The sequence below is a fragment of the Arachis hypogaea genome, chromosome 11, assembly GCF_003086295.3.
Source record: "Arachis hypogaea cultivar Tifrunner chromosome 11, arahy.Tifrunner.gnm2.J5K5, whole genome shotgun sequence".
Classification (NCBI taxonomy): domain Eukaryota; kingdom Viridiplantae; phylum Streptophyta; class Magnoliopsida; order Fabales; family Fabaceae; genus Arachis; species Arachis hypogaea.
The window spans coordinates 141,063,050-141,086,528 of NC_092046.1; the positions used below are offsets into that span (position 1 = coordinate 141,063,050).

At 39.3% G+C, this 23,479-nt stretch overlaps 1 protein-coding gene and 1 long non-coding RNA gene across 2 annotated transcripts; one reads left to right on the top strand and one right to left on the bottom strand.

Moving 5' to 3' along the window:
• Position 1: 1 nt before the first annotated feature.
• LOC140176425 (uncharacterized) lies at positions 2-16,610 on the top strand. The gene is made up of 2 exons (XR_011867950.1): positions 2-127; positions 16,149-16,610. It is a non-coding gene; the product is annotated as an uncharacterized lncRNA (long non-coding RNA).
• On the bottom strand, positions 12,976-22,262 carry LOC112723052 (uncharacterized). The gene is made up of 9 exons (XM_025774278.3): positions 22,131-22,262; positions 21,063-21,654; positions 18,839-20,784; positions 18,204-18,598; positions 15,359-18,092; positions 15,148-15,209; positions 14,162-14,220; positions 13,892-13,999; positions 12,976-13,257 (listed from the first exon to the last, which is right to left on the bottom strand). The coding sequence occupies exons 3-4, from the start codon at positions 20,186-20,188 to the stop codon at positions 18,584-18,586; spliced, it is 1,365 nt and encodes a 454-aa protein (XP_025630063.1). The 5' UTR covers positions 20,189-20,784; positions 21,063-21,654; positions 22,131-22,262; the 3' UTR covers positions 12,976-13,257; positions 13,892-13,999; positions 14,162-14,220; positions 15,148-15,209; positions 15,359-18,092; positions 18,204-18,583.
• Between the last annotated feature and the right edge of the window lie 1,217 nt (positions 22,263-23,479).

Consider the following 23,479-nt stretch of genomic DNA (forward strand, 5'->3'; position numbering starts at 1 on the left):
GGTTTACAACTTGGCTAGAAGAGAAGGCGAAATCGCCATCTCGACACCTTCATGTGAGAGATACCTTCATTTCACCTCTTCGTCCCTTCCTACATGATAAAGCGACCATCTTTTGGCATGAGCTAAGGTACTTGACTCTCTTAATTCTCTTGGGAAGAATGAGAAATTTTTTTTCTTTTTTGCCCCTTTTCCTGACCAATTTTCAATTGTACTAGAGTAAGACTGCGTGATGCGCGGGACGGTAAATTAATAAAAATATAAAATATATTTTAATTAATATTATATTATTTAAATATTAATTAAAATATACACAAATTGATATTAAATTTGATATATTTTTTAATGAAATATTTTATAATACAATAGTTGTTCTACAAAAGTTTTTTGTATTTATTTTAATTAATAGACTTAGTTTTTTTATATGGTATTTATCTTCTTTTTTTTATTTTTAGTTATTGTTAAAGTTGTTTCTTTTTTCTTTCTATCATATGTTCTTGTTAAGACGTTTTTTTTTTACTTGTTGACATATATGCATTTTTTATTGTCTTTTTTTATTTATCTTTTTCTTGGATTCGTTTATTTTTCTTTTTTCTTAATCTTTTGATTGGTATATTATTTAGTTATCATGATATTAGTGTTGGTGAAGTTAGTTCCTATAATCAATAAATAATATAAATGAATATTTTGAGTAAATAAATTTTTTATAGTATTATTTATTTTATTTGTTGCAATAGAGGTTGAATGTTAACATTTTTTTGTTGACAAATATCTTGGGAACAATATATTATTTTTTAAAACTAAAATTATTTACTTTGACTTCAAATATAATTGGTATAAATTTTTTAATTGAAATGGTGCTTCAGTGTCGTTACTGTTTTAGAATGAAATTAGATTTAAAACAATTGAGTTTAATAATTTTTTACTTCTCTATCAAATAACACAAAAACTGTAGCACTTTGATCTAAACTTTTTAATTTAATTTTGAATCTACATTTAATTAATATTTTATATTTTCTTTGAATAATAATATGTAATAAATCAATTAATTATAGGAGTTATGGTGTTAATTTTTTAAAAAATTTGACTAAAAGTTAATTGATTAATTTTTAAATTTTGTCAAGTAATCAAAATTAATGAGATGACATCATTAAAAAAAAATATGACTTAAATTTAATGTACAAAAAATTTGTATTAACTTTAATATAATAATAAAGATAAATTCTATTCCGTAGTAAAACTTTAAAAAAATAAAAATGATAAGTATTTTTAGTAAAATATTAATTTATTAATATACATTTTCAATATGTCATCAAGCATATTACAATTTCAAAAATAAAACTAAGTCACACTTATTAGCATGACAAATATTAATAAAACGTGAAATCAAGAAATATATGAAATTTAACAATGTTAACTTTTTTTTTATAAATGATTCCATCAATCACATTGATTTTATTAGGGACGAAGTTATAGACTTAACATATTGGGTTAAATAACTAACACTTAAAAAAGAAATTTATAAAAAAGAAGCTATCCTTCTCCTTTAGCTTGTCCATCAAACAAAAACAACAAATAAAAACTCAGCAATGATATCAATAAAAAAGGATATAAAAAAAAACAAATAAAAAACTAATCTTACTAAATTAATATCATTTCTTACATTCACATTCGTGCCACTTTTACCTCCAAAACGTAACAAAGTTTTTTTTTTTTAATTTGTTCTTTCTGTAACAAAATTTTACCATTTAATCTTTTAACTTTATCCTTTTTCTCTAACCAAACAACCACGGCTGGCTTAACCAAACTGGTTATTTCCCTTTTAATTTTTTTTGTCGTCCAATTTTTCTTGTTTACTATTTATCAAAAATATTTTACTACTGGCTAAGTCGTAAATCCAAGGTTTATAAAGAAAAAATATAAATAATATTAAAAATCAACATAAATAAGCAAGGAAAAAATATGTTAATATAAATTCTTATGTTAATATAAATTTCTTTTTCTAGAATGGTGATTATATTTAGTGGAGCAAGTATTATTTTACCCATCAGATAATTTAAAAAAAGACTACTCAAAAGATCTAGCAAAATAGCTTTCATGATAAATTTTATTAATGCAGTAAAATCACCACATGCATTTATAAATTCATAATCGAAATAAGAGTTTCTCGTCAATTATTTTATCGCTCCAGCAATTAGTTACTATATTACAATATAAGCATTTTAAAACAGTTAAATTTTTTGCTTTGGAAGTGTTACAATGGGTAACTGGAGATTAATAGGCTGGACTGATAAGGTTGGCCCAAACGTCTAGAGGAGGTGATCTCCAACTTGATTCGCGTTTGGGAGCCACCGTCCGACTTGTGTGTATAGGGGTGGTACCTGCAAAGACACTCCGATGCCTAAGTTAGCAAAAGGTTTTAGCAGGTTTAGAGAGTATTGGAACTTAGAGATACCTGAGGGGTGTCAGTGTATTTATAGTGGTGAACCAATAACCACCGTTGGAGTAGTTCCACCTTTTAAGGAGGATAACCGTCCCTTTATCTTAAGGAAGTTGAGATATGGCTCCTGGAAGTGGGTTGCGAGATTTTAGGGGCAGTTACTTATTTGAATAAGCATGATCTGCCAGCTGTCCTTCGAGCCCGACATCTTTGAGGTGGAGTCTGTGTTAATTCTGACCTCCTCTGAGGAGGTCGGTCGGAAGCGAAGGCCAATCTTTGGATTGGGCCTTTTGGTGTGCTTGGACCTGGGCCCTAGTGTTGGACCAGAGTATGAACAGTTTCCCTACTCGAGTCCGATCTCTTTTAATTATGAGCTGGACTCGAGTATTTGAACTCGGGCTTGTAGCCGACGTGATGCAGAAACCGACGTGATTCAAATTTCTCAACAGTCGCGTCTAATCAAACGTCGCGTCTGTTATGGGTTTTGTATTTACACGTGGGGGCAGTTATATTGGTAACAGCGCGTTTCTTTAATGATCGCGTTGAGTTACCCTTATGCTCCTGGCGTGTTTATAAATACTTTTCCCTCTCATTTCTTCATCTTCTTTCATTTTCTGTAATCTCTTACCCAGAATCCTTATTTTCTCAAAGAGAAAGCTCTTTAGCGTTCCTTCTTGCTATGACAGTTGTTACCTCTGCTTCTCTTCGCACTCATTAACAAAAGGTTAGTCTCTATCCTTCTCCTTTTATCATTTACGTTTGATACCTTTTGCGCGTTTAGAGGAGATTTTGCATGCTGTCAGTGAGTACGTTGGTCTAGCCATTTTTGTTTTCATGCCCTTGAGAGAGGCTGTTTCGTCTTTTAGAGGTTCTCTGTATGATCTTTTTCATTTTTCTTTGTAGGTCTTTGTCGCTTTTTCTCCTATTTTTTTAATTGGAAAAGATGACTTCTCACGTTTCTGAGTGGGTAGACGTTACTGTTCTTGGAGAGGAACCCCTAGTAGACACAGACTACATCACCGACATCCGCACCCACCATAGGATCTGTAGCTCTGATGATGATGAGCCTAAGTATGAGTTGATTGCCCCGGGTCCTGAAGACCGGGTTTGTTTTGGGAAGGCTGCCGATGCTGACCCTCATTTCTTTTTTATGTATGAGAGTCTCTTTACCCGTCTGGGGGTTTTTCTGCCCTTTTCTGACTTTGAGATAGAGGTTCTGAACCGTTTCCGAGTTGCTCCCACCCAACTTCACCCCAACTCTTGGGGTTTCATGAAAATTTATCAACTTGTTAGCCGAGAATTAGATTTTCCAACAACTTTAAAGATTTTCTTTTATCTTTTTCATATGACCAAGCCCTTCAGTGGGCAGAATAATAAGCAGCAGTGGATCTCTTTCCGGGCCATTGAAGGTCAGAAAGTCTTCTACATTTTTGACGATTCCTTCCATGACTTCAAAAATTTTTTCTTTAAAGTTCAAGCGGTAGAGCATCACCATCCATTTTTTCTTGATGAGAACTCCAACCTCCGATTTCCTCTCTATTGGTTTGAGGCCTCTCCTGTCAAAAAATACGGTCTGGAAGATTTGGATGAAGTAGAAGAGGTTGTTGTAAAGTTTTTCCGAGTTGCTTGGGGGAGGTCCCCTAATTTGGATACAAAGAATTTTCTATTGGGCTCTTCGAGTTTTGTACGGATCCAACTAGGTAGTCTTTCTTTGTTGTAGATTAGCTTCCGACTTGTAGTCTAACCCTTTTGTTTTCTTCTTTTCAGAGATGGTGAAGAAAGGCTCCAGCACCTCCTACCAGAAGGTTCAAGATGCCAAGAAAAGGTCGCGGGCACGGGTTGATGCCGCGAGGGCTGCCGATACTCTTCTTCCTCCTCCTCCTCCTCCTCCACCACCTCCTCCTCCTCCTCCTCCATGTGATTTGGGGACCTCTTCTCACCTTATTATGGTAACTTCTGCTTCTGCCTCTTCTCTTCCTCCTCCCATCCTCCATGCCCGAGCTTCCCCTGAACCTGAGAAGAAAAAGCGTAAGACCTCGGGGTCAGGCTCTTCTTCTAGGAATTTTGATGGTCCCCACTTCATTCGGAATCACATCTTTCCCCATACTCATATTAATATGGATGATGCTTCCGTTCGAAACCATCTTAATATCCTAGTTCAGGGGAGTGTTCAGGCTACTGGGGTATGCAAAAAACTTCTTGATATTTTTGAGAAGACTCCCCTTAGCTCTTTGGGTTCTACCAAAAAAGTTGAAGAGCTAGAGGGGAGGATTTTTCTTTATCAAGAGGAAGAGAAGAGGCTCCAGGAGGAAGTTGCTAGTTTAAAGGAGGAGAGGTCCCGACTTCAGGAGAGGGAGAAGAAGTTGATGGCCCAGTGTGCAATGGCGGAGGGCCTGAAGGAGAAGGTGGAGCAGAATTATGTGAGGGTCTTTTCCGAGAACATTAATCTCCAGGGGGAGCTGAAGAAAGGTCGGGAGGCTTATCAGGATTTAAAGGACTCCGTGGCGGAGGGCTCGGAGGAGGCCTGGAGAATTTTTAAAGAGCAAGTCGGAGTTATTGCTCCTGGCCTGGATGTCTCCCTTCTTGATCCTGATAAGATTGTTATGGACGGGGCTATCATTTTTCCTCTCCGACCTGAGACGGATTCTGAGATGAAGACTTGTGGCCAAAGATTTGTAGAACCTCCTCCTCGTGAGGATCAACTGGAAGGATCTCAACCGACGTCTTCAGATGTTCCGACCCCTGCTACCGAAGAGACTGCTCCGTCCTCCCCTGCCGCTGATCCGACCTCTCTTCCTTCTGGTGACCCTTGATTTTCCTTCTAATTGATTCGAGCTATTTTGGGGGCCCGGCTTGTGGGCCCCTTTTGAATAATTTTTATTTTTGTTATTTTTGTGGTGGTTGCTCCTGACTTTTCTTGGCCTTTTATGGCCGTTAACAAAAAATGTTTTAATTCCTGCCCCCTTTTTTAAATAACGGGTTTTAAGATTAATTGTCGTATGCATGCTTTCTGCAATTTTTTCCTTGTTAGGTTTTTTATGAAAAACCCTTTTGATATTTTTGTTTTTGGAAAAAAACCTTTTTATCTGGGCAGGCTGTGTTTTGTCTAAATTGTCTTAGGTTTTCCAAAGACTCAAGACAGCTTCTGCTATTGATTTTTGATGGTTTTTCTTGTCCTTTTTTTGTATTCCTTGTACCCAATTTTCGTTTATTGAGTTTTCTGTAACTTAGGTTATTTTTGCGATGCATTTCTATTTTCTCGGTTCCTCCGACTAGGTAGTTGTTTTAGGTTTTGGGATTCCGAGTTACTGCGATCGACCGTGTAACCTCTTTACACCGACTTGTACCTCGTCATTTTATCCTACCGACCACGTAGGTTGGGATGAGATTTTCACGTTTTATCGAGCTTAAGTCGGCACGTTTCGTAGGAAAATGATAATAACTATTGGAATTTATAAAGAGATGCAGAAAAAGATCTTTTTTTATTGACGAATGTACTTTTTGCTACTAAGGAGTTAAAAATTGTTGCCCCTTAGCCTCCACTTTGATGCCTCGTTAAAACCCCTTCAAGAAAACCCTTCTTTTCGGGAAAAAAACCATGAAGTCAGGAAAAAGAGTACATCAGAGAGTGGAGTTCACTTTTAACTATAGTACCTTTTCATATTACAAGCATGCCACGACCTAGGTAGCTCGGTACTGCTCAAGTCGGTTACCTTGTAGTATCCCTTTCCTAAGACTTCACTTATCTTATATGACCCTTTCCAATTAGCAGCGAGCTTTTCTACCCCCGACTTGTTGACTCCGATGTCATTTCTGATCAAGACCAAGTCATATGGGGCAAAGCTTCTTCGAATGACTTTCTTGTTGTATCTCTTTGTCATCCTTTGCTTTAGCGTTGCTTCTCTTATCTGGGCTTATTCTCGGACTTTGCGGAGTAGCTCGAGTTCTTCTTTGTGCCCCTGTACGTTGCCAACCTCATCGTAGAAGCTCACCCTTTGACTTTGCTCATTGATTTCAATTGGTATCATGGCTTCTATGCCATAAGCAAGTCGGAAGGGTGTTTCCCTTGTGGCAGACTGAGGTGTAGTCCGATATACCCATAGTACTTAAGGGAGTTTCTCAGCCCATGCTCCTTTTGCATCATGCAACCTTTTCTTCAACCCAGCCAGTATGACTTTGTTAGCTGCCTCAGCTTGCCCATTTGCTTGTGGGTGTTCTACTGAAGTGAACTGATGCTTGATCTTCATACTGGCTACCAGGTTTCTAAAGGTGAAGTCTGTGAACTGAGTTCCATTATCAGTGGTAATGGAGTGGGGGACTCCATACCTTGTGATGATGTTTTTGTAAAGGAATTTCCGACTTCTCTGAGCGGCGATGTGGCCAATGGTTCTGCTTCGATCCATTTCGTGAAGTAGTCTACTCCCACTATTAGGTACCTTATTTGTCCAGGAACTTGGGGAAAGGGTCCTAATAGGTCCAATCCCCACTTTGCAAAAGGCCATGGAGAAGTTATGCTAATGAGCTCCTCGGAGGGAGCGACGTGGAAGTTTGCATACATTTGGCATGGTTGACACCTCTTTACGAAATCGATCGCATCTTTCTGCAAGGTCGGCCAATAGAACCCGGCTCGAATGACTTTTCTAGCCAACGACCTTGCTCCGAGATGATTTCTGCAGATACCATTGTGGACTTACTCCAGTACTTCTATCGTCCTTGAAGTCGGAACGCACTTCAATAGTGGTGTGGATATTCCTCTTTTATAGAGGATATTTTTCACCAAAGTGTAGATTTGTGCTTCCCTCCGAATTTTCTTGGCCTCTTTTTCCTCTTTGGGTAGGATGTCGAATTTCATGTATTCAATTAGCGGGTTCATCCATCCGAAGTCCAATTCGGATACTTCAAGGACGTCTTGTTTGCCCTCTGTTTTTGTAACCGAGGGTTCTTGGAGAGTTTTTTGGATCAGGCTTCTATTATTCCCTCCTGGCTTGGTACTTGCTAGTTTGGAGAAGGCGTCTGCTCTGCTGTTGAGATCTCGAGTTATGTGTTTGACCTCGGTCTCTGCAAAACGCCTAAGATACTCCAAGATTTTGTCTAAGTACCTCTTCATATCGGGGTCTTTAGCCTGATACTCTCTATTTATTTGGGAGGTCACCACCTGAGAGTCGCTGAACACGACTACTTTGGTCGCTCCGACTTTCTCGACCAGCTTTAACCCTGCAATCAAGGCTTCATACTCTGCCTGATTGCTAGAAGTTGGAAATTCAAATTTGAGGGAGACTTCTACTTGATTTCCCTCTTGGTTGACAAATATTATGCCTGCGCCGCTTCCGACTTTGTTGGAGGATCCATCCACGTATAGCTCCCATGCCGTGGAGGTTTTCCCTTGATCTCCTGCATATTCTGCCACGAAGTCGGTTAGGTATTAAGCTTTAATTACTGTCCGAGTTTCGTACTTAAGGTCGAACTCGGATAGCTCTATGGCCCATTGAACCATTCTACCCGCAATATCCATTTTCTGAAGGATTTGCTTCATGGGTTGGTTCGTTCGAACTCTTATTGTGTGTGCTTGAAAGTAAGGCTGTAACCTTCGAGAGGCTATAATTAAGGAGTTCGCAAACTTTTCAAGTTTTTGATACCTTAACTCAGGGCCTTGTAGGACTTTACTGGTGAAGTACACAGGATGCTGCCCGACCTCGTCTTCTCGTATTAGAGCTGATGCTACAGCTTTGTCTGCTACAAACAAATACAGGACAAGTTCTTTCCCAACCTTAGGTCGGGTCAGAATGGGAGGTTGGCTTAAAAATCTTTTGAACTCCCGGAATGCTTCTTCGCACTCAGGAATCCATTCGAACTGGCATGCTTTTCTTAGTAGAGAGAATAGTGGTAGGGATCTTAATGCTGATCCCGCCAAGAACCTGGAGAGAGCTGCAAGTCGGCCATTAAACTGCTGGACCTCCCTTAAGCAAGTCGAATTTTTCATTTCTAGGGCTGCTTTGCACTTGTCGGGGTTTGCTTCAATCCCCCTTTGTGTAAGCATAAATCCCAAAAATTTTTCTGCCTCCACCGCGAAGGTGCATTTTGCAGGATTCAGTCTCATCCCATGCATCCTAATGGTGTTGAAGACTTGCGAGAGGTCGGTCAAGAGGTCGGCCTCATCCTTGGTTTTTACTAGTATGTCGTCTACATAGACTTCCATTAAACTCCCAATGTGAGATGCAAACACCTTATTCATCAGCCTTTGGTATGTGGCTCCTACATTTTTTAACCCAAAAGGCATGACCACATAGCAATAGGTCTTGAAAGATGTTTTTTTCTTGATCCGCCTTATACATCGAAATTTGATTATACCCCGAGTACGCATCCATAAATGACAAGTATTGATACCCCGAGCTGGAGTCTACAAAGGCATCAATGTTTAGAAGTGGATATAGGTCTTTAGGACACACCTTGTTCAGGTCGGTGTAATCGACGCACATCCTCCACTTGCCGTTTTGCTTTTTGACCAGCACCACATTTGCCAGCCACGCCAGATATTTAACCTCTTTGATGAAGTCGGCTTCTAGGAGGGCTTGTACTTGCTCTTCCACCACTTGGGCCCATTCAGGTCCGAGCTTCCGTCTTCTTTGTTGAACAGGTCGTGATCCGGCGTATACTGATAGCTTATGCGACATAAGTTCGGAATCTATCCCTGGCATGTCGAAGGCTTTCCAGGCGAAGAGGTCGAAATTCTCTTGTAGGAACTTTATAAGCTTCTGCTTCAGATCTTCTTTCAGATTGGCTCCTATGTTGGTATTTTTTCCTTCCTCTTCTCCGACCTGTATCTCTTCAGTTTTTCTCCCGGGTTGTGGTCGCAACTCTTCTTTAGCCTTGATTCCTCCGAACTCAATTGTGTGCACCTCCTTACCCTTTCCTCTCAGGTTCAGGCTTTCATTATAACACTTTCTCGCCAATTTTTGATCTCCCTTAATGGTTGCAATTCCCTATGGTGTTGGGAATTTCATGCAAATGTGGGGTGTAGATACCACTACTCTGAGCCGATTTAGGGTTGTTCTGCCTATTAGGGCATTGTAGACTGAATCCACATCAACGACTATAAAGTCGATGCTAAGAGTTTTGGACTTTGCCCCTTTTCCAAAAGTTGTGTGTAGGGATATGAATCTCAGTGGCTTTATTAGTGTATCCCCTAACCCATATAAGGTGTCAGGGTAAGCTCTTAATTCCTTTTCATCCAACCCCAACTTATCAAACGCTGGTTTGAACAGGATATCGGCCGAGCTCCCCTGCTCTACCAGGGTTCTGTGTAGATGGGCATTGGCAAGGATCATAGTGACCACTACCGGATCGTCATGTCCGGGAACTATGCCTTGCCCATCTTCTTTAGTGAAAGAGATGGTTGGGAGGTCGGGGACTTCGCCCCCGACTTAGTAGACTTCCTTCAGATGCCTTTTTCAAGATGACTTTGTGAGGCCACCTCCAGCAAACCCCCCTGAGATCATGTGTATATGTCCTTCTGGGGTCTGTGGTGGCGGGTCTCTTCGGTCTTCGTCATCTCGCTTTCTCTTGCCGTGATGGTCCGACCTTTCCATGAGATATCTATCCAGCCGACCTTCTCTGGCCAGCTTTTCTATCACATTTTTTAGGTCGTAACAATCATTTGTTGAGTGACCATATAGTTTATGGTACTCACAGTAGTCGCTACGACTTCCCCCTTTCTTATTTTTGATGGGCCTAGGGGGAGGTAGTCTTTCGGTATGACAAATTTCCCTGTAGACGTCAACTAGGAAAACTCGTAGAGGAGTATAGGAGTGATATTTCCTAGGCCTTTCAGGGCCGATTTCCTCTTTTTTCTTGGGTTCTCTCTTTCTCTTTTGATGAGTGAGAGGGCCCAGGTTGCCAATGTGGCTCTCGCAACCTGGCATTTTACTCCATGTTGATGTACTTTTCAACTCTCTCTTGTACATCACTCAGAGAGGTCGGTTGCCTTTTCGAGATGGACTGGGAGAAGAGACCTTCTCGGAGTCCATTCACTAGGCCCATAATCACTGCCTCCGTGGGCAGGTCTTGAATTTCCAAACACGCTTTGTTGAACCTTTCCATGTAGTCCCTCAAAGGTTCTCTGACCTCCTGTTTTACTCCCAGGAGGCTCGATGCGTGCTTCACTTTATCCTTTTGGATTGAGAATCACATGAGAAGCATCTGTGAGAGGTCGTCGAAACTATTGACTGACCTCGGGGGAGGCTATCGAACCACTTCATCGCTGCTTTAGTCAGGGTTGTCGGAAAAGTCTTGCAGCGAGTAGCATCAGAAGCGTCAGCTAGGTACATCCGACTTTTAAAATTGCTTAAATGATGCTTTGGATCAGTAGTTTCATCGTAGAGGTCCATATCAGGGCTTTTAAAGTTTCTTAAAACTTTTGCCCTCATTATGTCCTCACTGAACGGATCTTCTCCTCCCAAGGAAGAGTCTTCTCGGTCACTGACTCACTGTGAGAGTTTCAACCTTTCAGAGCGGACTCTAGTCTTAGGAGTTTTTCCTTAAGCTCCTTTCGTCGCTCAATCTCGTTCCTCAAATTTCTCTCTGCCTCTTGCTATCGCTCCAGCTCTTGCTCCAATTGCTCCAGGCTCCCCTGGTGGCCATAGAATAATCTCATGAAGTCGGCTGCATGGGGTTTCCCTTCCTTTCTTGGTTCACGCCCCTCAGAGGAGTTTTCCTTTTGGTCTTTCACTCCTGAGGTGCCTTCTTTGTGCTAGTTAGTCGCCCCTTGGTGGGTGACTATTGCTCTATCGTTATTAGCGGCGTCCTGATTCTCTTGCTCAGAATCAGACGTTGTATTTCCATCCTCATTGAATTCGTCCGCCATTACTGGTTGATCTCTCGGGTCCCTAGCAACGGCACCAATGTTACGATGGATAACTAGAGATTAATGGGCTGGACTGATAAGGTTGGCCCAAACGTCTAGATGAGGTGATCTCCGACTTGATTTGCGTCTGGGAGCCACCGTTCGACTTGTGTGTATGGGGGTGGTACCTGCAAAGACACTCTGATGCCTAAGTTAGCAAAGGGTTTTAGCAGGTTTAGAGAGTATTGGAACTTATAGATACCTGAGGGGTGTCAGTGTATTTATAGTGGTGAACCAATAACCACCGTTTGAGTAGTTCTACCTTTTAAGGAGGATAACCGTCCCTTTATCTTAGGGAAGTTGAGATATGGCTCTTGAAAGTGGGTTGAGAGATTTTAGGGGCACTTACTTATTTGAATAAGCATGATCTGCCAGCTGTCCTTCGAGCCTGACTTCTTTGAGGTGGAGTCTGTGTTAATTCCGACCTCCTCTGAGGAGGTCGGTCGGAAGCGAAGGCCAATCTTTGAATTGGGCTTTTTAGTGTGTTTGAACCTGGGCTCTAGTGTTGGATCAGGATATGAACAGGAAGCATATTTGTGGTTGTTTGTGGCCCATTTGATTTTGCATAAATATCATATAATGGCTAAATTTATGGTATTTTTTTTTTTAGAAAAACTCAACTTTAAAGAGAAGAAAGAAAAGCCATGGTATATTCTACGATTTATCAACTTCAAATACAATTATATACCATTCGTGCAGCACATGTAACTCAATATTAAATAGTTAAAAACACAAATACACAATGCATTTCACCATATTTATCACTAAGTTGCTTTTAAACTCAGCTATATTTCATATTCATATTCCCGGTTATAAAAATAAAAGTACACAATTTGAACATGATCTTCCTTTTTGAAATTAGAATTTGAACAACAAAAGTTAAGGACAATTTTTCATTAAAAAATCAGAGCTCGTCCACAAATTTAAGATATTAATATACTAAGATATATAGCTAGTTAGCCTTTAGGCTAAAATTAATATATTGATTCAACATAAATACTTGTTTAGAGAGAAATCCCAAACTTTTGAGTTAAATTTAAGTTAATTAGAAAGTATTTGGGTGATTGAATTTCTTTTATTATATTTTAAAATTATTTGGACATATTGAAACACTGTATCGAACACACATTGACACACTCCCATCATTTTTTTCCTCTTAAAATGGTATATTCATCATGTGATATCTAATAGTTATGCTTAAAATTCCTAGAATGCTTAATTTACTTCATTTCATTCGTTGTCAGACATTTTGTCATTTTGTACAACCTCAAGAAGATCATAGGTACTCCAAAATATAAGTGAACATTTTTGCATTAAATAAGGGGAACATATCTAAATTGTAACATTGTGATAGGATGCTGATATTGAAAGGCAAACACTTGTGCAAGATAACGCTATAAATAAAGCATAAAACATACAATTTTTCATTATTGGTATTGAGGAACTAATCAAAACAATAAAACATTTCATTATTGGTATTGATGGAACTAATCACAACAATAAAACAGTAAATCGCATCATCTATATAAAAAGAGAAACTTTAAGCATGAAAATTGAATTAGTTAGTTGATAGAAAAACCATCTTTCTTTGGCCAAATAAAATGAACACCTTAAAAACAATGAAAGAAGAAAAAAAAAATACCACAACATTTCATTTGATTTTTAATAATAGTTAAAACAAACAAACAGCATTACTCTGCACAAAAATTTTCTTACATTCCTATATTACATTTCTTGAGCTTACGGATTAACTAAAATATGATCTTATTTTTTTCTGTTTTTTTTTTCAATCATCAATTCCATTGCAGCAGTAATAAATGGCACACTGACTAAGAATCTAGATACATATTCAAAACGGTGCCATAAATGTTTGGTACAGGGTACTCTTCTTCTTTTTGTTGATTCACACGAGTTCACAAAGCTGCAACAATGATAACACAATTGCAACATCACTTTAGTAAAACATTTTCTAAAAAGTGATTTGCAAAAGAGATAGTAGTATGACTATTAAAGCAAACATAAACAAACAAAATCACTTGTAATTAAAATGCGAAGAACAAAAACTTGATCTAAATGAGTAACAATATAATATATGCATGTATGCTTACATAGATATATAAATGTAGATGCATATCTGTTGTTGCAGCCTCTTGTATCTTACATTCTTTTCTAGCAGGTAATCCACTTTAACCAACATACCACAATATGAAATCCACACAGAAATTTCAAGGACTAAATTATCATAAATTCATCATAATGTTACTCAAATAACTAAAAAAAGGAGAATTATCATCATACTGCAAAAGGAGAGAGACTCCACATACAAAAGAACTAAGAAAAGTGAAAATTAGAAAAATATCTTAAGTTAAAAAAATAAATAAATAAATTAAATAAATTTCTGATTTGACATATAAAGCTAAAACATTGAAAAGAAAGTATTAATCAAAATAAGGAAAGAATTAAAAAAAAGTGAAATTAATCCATAGCAAAATTTTAAACTCACGGTAGACCACCAAATACTTTGATCATTTTGAAATATTTAAATTCAAATTTACCTGAGGAAAGAATGCTGTCTCGAGAGCCCAAGTGTAACGGGTATAGTGCCTTGCATGTCTCCCACTTGAAACCCCATGTCTCCTTTACTATCTGAAGTTCTGAACACACTGACAAAAGTAACAAAATTACAAACAGTTAGTGAGCAAAATGCGAAAAGGAAAAAGCTGCCAACTTTGAGGGTATCCGACATCATAAAAATAAGAATTGAAACCAAATTTATAAAAATTAGAGAGAAATGAAAGATGGGTATTGATAAAATGTGAGTGTACCAATTGCTTGAGTTGGAGAGTAGCATAAACAATGCCCTTACCTCATCATCATTATGAACCTGAAACATCCTTGGAATTATTATTTTCAAAACTTTGGCAAACAAAAATACAAAATTAAGTTAGGACAAAGTTCCTCAGAAGGGTATTTAACCAATTCTCTTTATGCAAATATTTCATATACTCTTGGAGGAATTTTCACTTATAACAGAAAGCACAGTCCCTTTCTTCTTCCCCCTCTCATCGTTAACTTACTCGAATTTTTTTCTTGTCAGCCCTCAACTCCTATTCTCTAATTTCGTAAAATAAGCTGAAAGATTTATAAAAAGAATCCCCTTCAACAATGAAAGTGAATTTGTCCTGGTGATTGTGCATTTGTGATAATGGAATGCATCACAAAGCAATACAAAACGTATGAAATTCAAGTATGAGAAGTAGTAATCATCTCAATGAAACCAATTAGAAATTGAACTTAAGTTTAAAATATATTCTTAGCAAAATTTAATTGCAGTCATCAAAACACTAAAAGGGAAGATAAGGAAAATAATGAGAACATACAAAAAAAAAAGAGAGAGAGGCAGAAAGACTAATAAAAGAATCACAGAAACAGAAAAGCAACGAATCAACAGTGTTTCAAATCCCATAGGAGCTAGTCAATTTAAATGATTTTGCCCCATTTCATTGTTTGAATAGAGCTAGTCGTTTTAAATGATTTTGCTCCATTTCATTGTTTGAATTTGAACAACACCATTTCACTCAAGTTCAATAATTTCATTTATTTCCTTATCCGTTAAAGCAAACAAATCCTAGTCTAATATTACATTCTGAACAATTCAATTCATCTTATAAAACCTGCAAATAATAATAATAATAAATAAATAAATATTTTTTTCTCAAGCCAATATTTTACATAGATCCTTCTATATCCCCCCCCTTAATTTTTCTTACAGAAGCAGAAGAGTGTAACAAAGCTCTTAGTTACCACTTACCAATATTGGAAAGTATGCTCAAAATGACTCAGCTCGCACTGCTTCGGAAGGGTAAGCCTGACCTGAACCAAAGAAATGCACAACACCACAACACAGTTTCACATTTCAACACAAAATTCACATTACAATCCACTAAAACCGTGGAAAAAACTAAAAAACAAAAGGGGTAAAAGGAGAAAGTGATGAATGTGTCGTATAGAAGAAGTCTCACCATCATTTCCTGTTAGCAGGAGACAAACGTCGATCTCAAATCTGTTCCTGACTTCTTCCACCGTCCACATCGGTTGGCTTTTCAGTATGACCCTCGTCGCTGTAAATCCCTCTTAGTCGGTGGTTGCAACCTCTTCTGGGATAGTATCTTGCTCTGGAATCACTCTGACCTACAAATTGGGAAGACTCTAATCAAATGAGATCAGAGAAGAGAGAAAGGGGAACCAAAAACAAAAAGAGAAGAGTGAAAAAGGGAAAGGGTTTCAGGGGAAGAGAGAGTGATTATGAGAGTGATAGTGAGGAAAGTTAAAAAAGAGAAAGATTCAAAAGGATTGAAATTCGAAAATTTTTGAAAGATTCGCGCTCAAAATTGCTGAAACTTCTTCCCTTCATCCTATTAACCAAAAATTAGAACAATTATCTGCAAGATAATTACTCGGCAATCCCATGTTTATACCATGAAACCAATCACAAAGCAGCATTTGAACTCGAAAGAGTGATTTGGGGATTGCTGAAGCCACCTCTGCCTTCGATCCCGTAGACAAAAAAGGACCTTGCAACAGTTCAAAACATTGCAGGAGAGAATTCGAGAAATAAGTAGTTCCCTCACTTTTTCAGCTTCAAATGGGTTAAAAAAAAGATACAAAAAGGACAGAGGTTGTAAATAACAATGTATATGTAGGACAGAATTGTAATAACATAAGAAACACGTGTCTCACCAACGAAGCTTGTGGATGTAGTTTTACTATTTTGCTAGCCATCTTTATAATTATAAATTGATTGCCCACTAGTTGTTTCGCTAAGGGTTGTCACAACATGGATACCTACGATGAAGTCGTCGAATATAAACAACAGGAGTGGGTGGACGACACACATTAGATGTTACTGTTGCCTCTTATCATCCCTTAAATCTGTTGGGAGTTGATGAGATACATGGAGGTTGGTCATGATGCCTTCCCCACAACCATGAATTATGATACCAAATCTCTTGGGAGATCTGAACGGTTTTTTGGGTACAAGTTGAAAGCTGATCCCTGTTCCTTGTTGGTGTTGGTGCATGTTTCAAATTTTCAGTACCATCCAAACAAGAACCATGTGTTGCTGATTCACGTCCATTTCAGTCCGTTTCCAACGTTGTCAAACGTAATTAGTTTAAGGTGTAAAAATACCAGCCTATAAATAATATTTATGCACATCTATCATCTCTATTAAATGGCAATTTGGGTAGCCAAGTTGATTGAATTGCTTTTAAATTCGATGCCTAATACAACTTTAAACGATGACTAATATCAATCAACAAAACCACTTATGCAAGAATAAAATTGACAATAGACTTGGTACGACTAAATCCCCATTTTGGTCCCCCAGATTCAGCCCGTGAACCAATTTTGCCCCTGAGATTCTAATTGCACTGTTTATGTCCCCCAGATTCCGATTTGAGCACCATAATAGTCCTTCGAAGATTTTCCGGCGTGACTCAGCGACGGCGTTGCTTATGTGGCACAGCCACTGCCACGTTGGACGCCGTAGTGTACATATGACGTGGAATGTGTATAAAATTCCCTAATGTAGTCCCTGTCCTCATTTTTAAACCCTAAAATTTCGTTGGCCTTCCCATTGAGGTTCTCTTCATCAACGTCTTCTTCTGCATCTCTTCTGTACACCGATAGCTGTCCACCATGAGAGGAAGTGGGAGCCATGTTGCAGGAAGTTCCAACCGGTCATCGTCGACGGAGAACTGGAGAAGAAGCACGACGCGAAGTAGGCATGGACGGGTTCCGGACTGGTGCGGCTGTGGTTGTCGCCCGGTGCTAAGGTGGTCTGGGACGGAGTCGCATCCTAACAAGCCCTTCTTTGGTTGCCCCAACTATAATGTGAGTAAAGTTTAATAATTTGTAGCAGATTGAAAAAATTTTTTCGGTTGATTATTTTGGTTGGTTGCAGACAAGTGGAAAAACATGGTGTGGGTTATTCGTCTGGGCTGATTCTGTGCAAGAGGAGTTGTCTGAAGGAGCTGTTGCAAGAGATGATGATGGTGACAGGAAGATGAACTTTGCATGGCGGATGGGCAAGATGGAGGCAGACATTAGGAATCTGAAATTCATAACTCATGTTCTTGGATTTGGGTTCTTAGTAATTGTTGTTTTTGTAGGATTGGTGCTATTAAAGGGTTGAGAACATGTCAATGTAATGCAGTTCCCAAATTAATGAATGAAACTGTTATGTGGTAACATAACAAGGTTTGTGTAAATCATCTTACTTTGATATAATATAATATCCTGTTGGATGAAGTAAAAGAACTTGTAAATAAGTAACAGCAAGATTGATCCAAACCATGGACAGTATTAATTGATCAATACCAAAATATGGCAAACCATTCATAGTTTTAACACATTACAACCATAAGTAATTGAACAAGTAGCATGACATACTTGATTAGTAATCAACAAAATGAACCATTGTTTAGAGTGAGCGCAGTCACTGTATCTTTTAACAAAAAACTAACACTTGACAAGCAAAATGTCCTAATATGCTAATATGAAAGTTCACTTCTTTCGGGGGTGCTTAAATCCAGGAGTCGGCACAAACTTCAGAAAATTTGTGAATCGTGAAGCAGTGGCAGAACTCGCACCCTTCATTGGGTCCAGTGCTGTAGAAGGGGTTGTTGGAGGTGACTTTCTTCTAGTAGGCAGTTTGGCAGGTCTTGTGGCTGGTTCCCCGGTTACTTCAGTGAACTACACAAATTTCAAACCAGAAATAAATACCAAACATTGTCACTCAGTAAACCTTTTTCAGAGTTTTTACTCCATTAATTACAAAGGCTTATTATAGAATTAAAATTGTACCTTTTGAGAGTCTTCTGGTTCAGAACAAATTGGCTGTGACAGATCAATTTCTGATGCTTGACCAATAGGAGCAGAATTGATGGTAATATTAGCATTAGCCGTAGCTGTAGCAGTAGTAGTTGCATTTGGAGTAGCAGTTGCAGTGGCGCTGGCAGATGCAGAGGCAGTTGCAGTGTCAGTTGTGGTGGCCTGGGCAGTTGCAGTTGCTTGTGCACTAGCATTTTTAGGGGCTTTAGCAGCCTCTGCTGCCTTTGCAGCAGCTGCAGCATCAGCTGCAGCTTGAGCAGCATCAGCTGCTCTTTTCTTTTCACATCCTTCACCATAATAGTCCCTAACTTTGCCAATCCTTCACCATAATAGTCCCTAACTTTGAAAATCGATCACCATAGTAGTACCTAACAGCACACCATCATGGTATAGTACGTAATCAAACAATTAGATCAGAGCAGTAATCACAGCATAGCAGCAGACACTAACAGCACACCACAGTATATACCACAAAGTATCAAACAATTATATCTTAGGTATCATCACAATATGGCAGTATACTAACAGCACACCACAGTATATATGGCACAGTTTTACACATTTAAACTTATGTGAGAGTAAGGATTAAGGTTTCAGTAAGAAATTACCTTTTGCATATCAGAGATGAAGTTCCACCCATGGGTCTTGTAGTCTCCAAGATCCTCATGTAGCAACTCTAGAAACCACTTCCAATTCTCAAAGTTCTCCACTTCCACAACTGCCCAGGCAATGACATAGACATGATGATTAGCATCTTGTCCAACAGCCGATAGAATTTGCCCCCCGAAAACAGTTTTTAGAAAAGCCCCATCAAGTCCAATTAACGGACGACAGCCAGCCTTGAAACCTGACTTGCAGCCACTCAAGCAGACATACATCCTCTCAAATATGACCTCACCACTAGGCTGTGGCTTTGTGCATATCTGAACAGTTGATCCTGGGTTTGTTTTCAATAGTGTTTCACCATAGTCCCTAAGCATAGCATATTGCTCCTTGGCATCCCCATAGACTATATTTCTAGCATCACACAGTGCCCGTGATATAGAGTTCCTATTGAGCGACAAGTCATATTTCGTCTTGAAATATGTTGTAGCCTCACAGTTCCTGAAATTGGGATATTTTCTTAGTTTTTTTACCAACTTACCTGCAACCCAATTTCTATTTGCTGCCCTGTTTTTATCCTCTCGTGGACAAGTGTGGTCATTGAAGAAAGTCTTAACTTGCCAGCAACTGTCTTCGTGGTCCCTTGATGCGTATACAACCCACTTGCAATCCTTCACTTTACATACTGCCCTCACCCTTTTACCATCGTTCTTCCTAAACCTCATCCGTCTCCCTTCTTGTATAGTGAACTCCCTCACTGCCTCCTTGAACTCCCACTTAGTATTGAACTTCATCCCGACTTCTAAATGTAGTTCCCCGAACCTAGCACCCTGTCTAAACACCGGAAATACATCCTCTGAACTTTCTTCTCCAACCAGCTCATCCTCTGAATTAGGTGGTGTTTTCATCTCCAAAGAGTGCCACGAATTGCCACCATCCGATTCTGACCCCGGATCAAAAGCATCATGGTTATCCCCCTTTATACCTCCCCCCACAAATCCAATGTCCACATCTTCATCAGAAACGTCTTCCACAAATCCATCATCATCAACACAGACCTTGGCCTTCCCTTTTTCCTTTGCACTCTCAGCCTGGACCTTCTTCCTTGCATTGGGTTTCTTGACCATCTTCTTCTGTGAAGGAACAGTATATCCAATGCCCGATTCATCTGAGCTATCATCCGGCTCTTGTGGCTTATAGGCCTCGTCCTCAGCACTCTCGTAGCTGTCATGAGAGTCTGAGTCAGAGGATAAAAGAACATGATCACTAGCATTTTCCTTTGCTTTTGAAATACCTTTCCCTACAGACCTTAGACAATATCTCCTAGTCCTAGTTACATTGTTCTGTCTGGGCATGGGTTTGGGTTTGGGAACTGTCTTAGGCTTACACTTTGACTTAGGCTTAGGCTGGGACTACATGTTAGAATTCACATTGCTCTTCTTCAGTAACGCCTCTTTAGCTTGGGGCTTGTATGTTACCATGCTTAAACTCCTAGGAGGGTCCTTCTCGGTGGTAGGTTTGACAGGGGGTCTTTCACCATCCTGGCATTTGACTTGGCTTGCTCTCCAAGATCCCTCACCTCGTCATCAACATGCACAACAACATCCTCTCCTTGTACTATTTCAGGTTCTGAAATGCCATGTTCAATGTAGACATCCACTACCCCATTGTTCTTTCCACCATGATTACACAGCTCTCTCAACTCATTATCACAGTCTAAACGCCTCAAACCTACTTCCAGGCTCATCCCAGGGACCTGCCACCAAACCTCCTTCATGGTCTCATAGCCTAGCTCTTTGAAGTAATTTCTCAGGTAGAATACATCTAACCTGTCCACATCCAGATCACCCAAACAATGCCTATTGTCAGGTGTGTATGTCCATCTCCCATCCTTCCCCCTCTCAAAATTTCCCCCATGATGAAACATTATGTCTAACAATTCGGCGTTCATCTGCAACATAACAGAGGAAATGCTTAAAATTTACCACGCATGCAACACAAAAACAACAAATAACTTAGATATTACACACCACCAGAGATTAACCCCTGTTCTTTTCACAAGAAACAGAGCATGCATTACTGGTTTGAAGAAGGAAAACACTAAAACCCTAACAGGCAGTGGATTCTAACACAAACTACATGCATTATGTTCAAGTAACTTTAACAATCGGCCATATCAGGAATGAAACATGATCCAAAAAATTCAAAAAAATATAATAAAATTTGTACCTTGAAGCTAGCTTAAACGGTTCTTCAGTCGATGCTTCAATGGTGAACCACGAACCTTCCCCCAAGTTCAGTACAGCAATGTTAAGAAACCAGGCAGCAGTGCCCTTGCCTGTCGCTACTGCTTATGGAGGAGGAGACCAAGCGTTGAGAGAGGTGAGAAAATATGGAGGAGAAGACGTAACGAATACCAAACCCTTTGCCCAAGTTACTACTACTCTCACTGTGATCAAAACGGCGACGTGTGGGTTTTCATTCGTTTTGCCCCATGAAACGACGTCGTTCTGACTCTCCAACGTGGCAGTGGCTGTGCCACATAAGCAACGCCGTCGCTGAGTCACGCCGGAAAATCTTCGAAGGACCATTATGGTGCTCGAATTGGAATCTGGGGGACATAAACAGTGCAATTGGAATCTCAGGGGCAAAATTGGTGCACGGGCTGAATCTGGGGGACCACTATGGGGATTTAGTCCTCCAAAAACATAAAGGGGAAAGAAGATCAACATTGGGGCGCATTGCTGATGCAAGGATCAACGGAATCACATCATGTTCCAAAATTACAGAAAAATGTGGAGAGGATTATATTCATATCCCCCTGAAAAATAATGAAAGATAAAATTGTGAACTACAATCTACAGTCCTCCCTAATCACCACAAGGTTCTTAGACATTGTGCAGTTGCAAAAAATATTAAAAAGATGGCAGCTCAGCATGCTGGATTTAGAAGCATTCCCAGAGAATACCCTGAAAGCATCACATCTCACACACACTGAACCCCAGTTCACTAAAACTAACTACTAAGCCTCTTATGCTGACAGATATTACTGCCTGATTCATCAAAAAACCAGTTCATGGCAAAATTAATGTAAATTATCAAATGAAACCTCAGAAAAGTAGACTGAAATTCAAAAAGGTATCCACAAAGCTCAAGACATCAATTTACTATCCATTACTGGAAGATTCCTTTTCTCATGATACACCTTCAATAAGTCGCGAGCATGATTCTTATCACGATTCACATAATTCTTAAAGAACATCTCTTCCGAAACACAGTATGCAAACAAATACCTACCACTCTTAATGACACCATTGGCCATGAGAATCTTCAAGACAGCAGCCCTCGGAACAACCCTTTTCTCCAAATCCAGCGAGAGAAGAAGCGGATAATTGGTGACATCAACAGGCTTCCAACCGAGTTCTTTGACAAAGAATTCAATGCAGGCCTCAATTTTCTGCACAGATATCAGCATAAAGCAAGAGTGCTTCACAAACGCCTCACGAATGTTGTCGTCAGTTAATCCAAACCTCTTGAACAACTCAACCTTCTTATCCCACATGGACTTGGGAAGATACGTAGCATACAATGCAGGAACAAAATTAGCCTTTTTGGGATCAACCCCCATTTTAATGACTTCATCTACTATACTCTTAAGGCTAACTTCAGAATTGAATAGAAGCAACGAAGGCCACTGGCGAATTAGCCTTGCCACGCTTCTCTCACGGACCCCTAAATCAACCAACAATTTAACATTTCGAAGCAAGCTAGAATAAGTTAAAATTTGGGCAGTACGTAAGATAGAAGCAACGGTCCTTTCTTCAGAACGAATGAAATTGTTCAACAAATCGAAAGTGGGGATCAGGTGTTTCTCTAAGCTTCTTGCCAAGATTATAGGGTTGAGAACGATGAGGCGGGCAAGTTGTGATTTTGAAAAACCTTTGGAGATGAGGAACTGGAACTTGGGCAAGATGGTCTCTTTGGGTTTGCTGACGAGAATCCGGGGCTTTTTCCGAATGACATTGTGAATTTGCAAATCTGAGAAACCGAAGCTCCTGAAGAGTGCGATGACTGAGTCGGGTTTCTCTGGACTCTTAAAAAGTACGTATTTTGAAGCTTTAAGAGCGGAATCTGGGAGGAGCTCACAATTGTTGACGAGGTAATTCACCGTAAAGGATTGTTTTTGCAGGGTTTCTGTGACTGTGGTGTAATTGGGAGCACGGAATAGGGAAGATGGTGAAGGGATCAGAAATGAGGGTGATGAGGTTCTTGTGATGACAGTGAGGTGGTACAAGAACAGTTTTTGTTATAAGATCCCCTCATCAGTTTTCAATTTTTTGACAGATGGACGAGTGAGTAAAATGGGAGAAGGGATGAACCCTAAGTTTCGGATTCAGGATGAGAAGAAAAACGAATTATTTTCTTTCCTTCCATTTTATTTGCAACATCTTGCAAAGTGTTAGGAAGAAAGCTTGCACAAATACAATTTTATAAAATAGCATACGTAATTACAACTTTTTTAATCTTTGTACATACAGTAACTTATTAGTCAGCACCAAATCCTTAAATAGAGCTCAGTATCGTGATAGATTAATTCTTGATCTGCCGGATTAGGAGATACCATCAAAAGTCAAAAAAAATTTACA

Excerpts from the sequence above, each read along its gene's own strand:
- LOC112723052 (XM_025774278.3), bottom strand. The coding sequence starts at position 20,188 with ATGCCCAGACAGAACAATGTAACTAGGACTAGGAGATATTGTCTAAGG.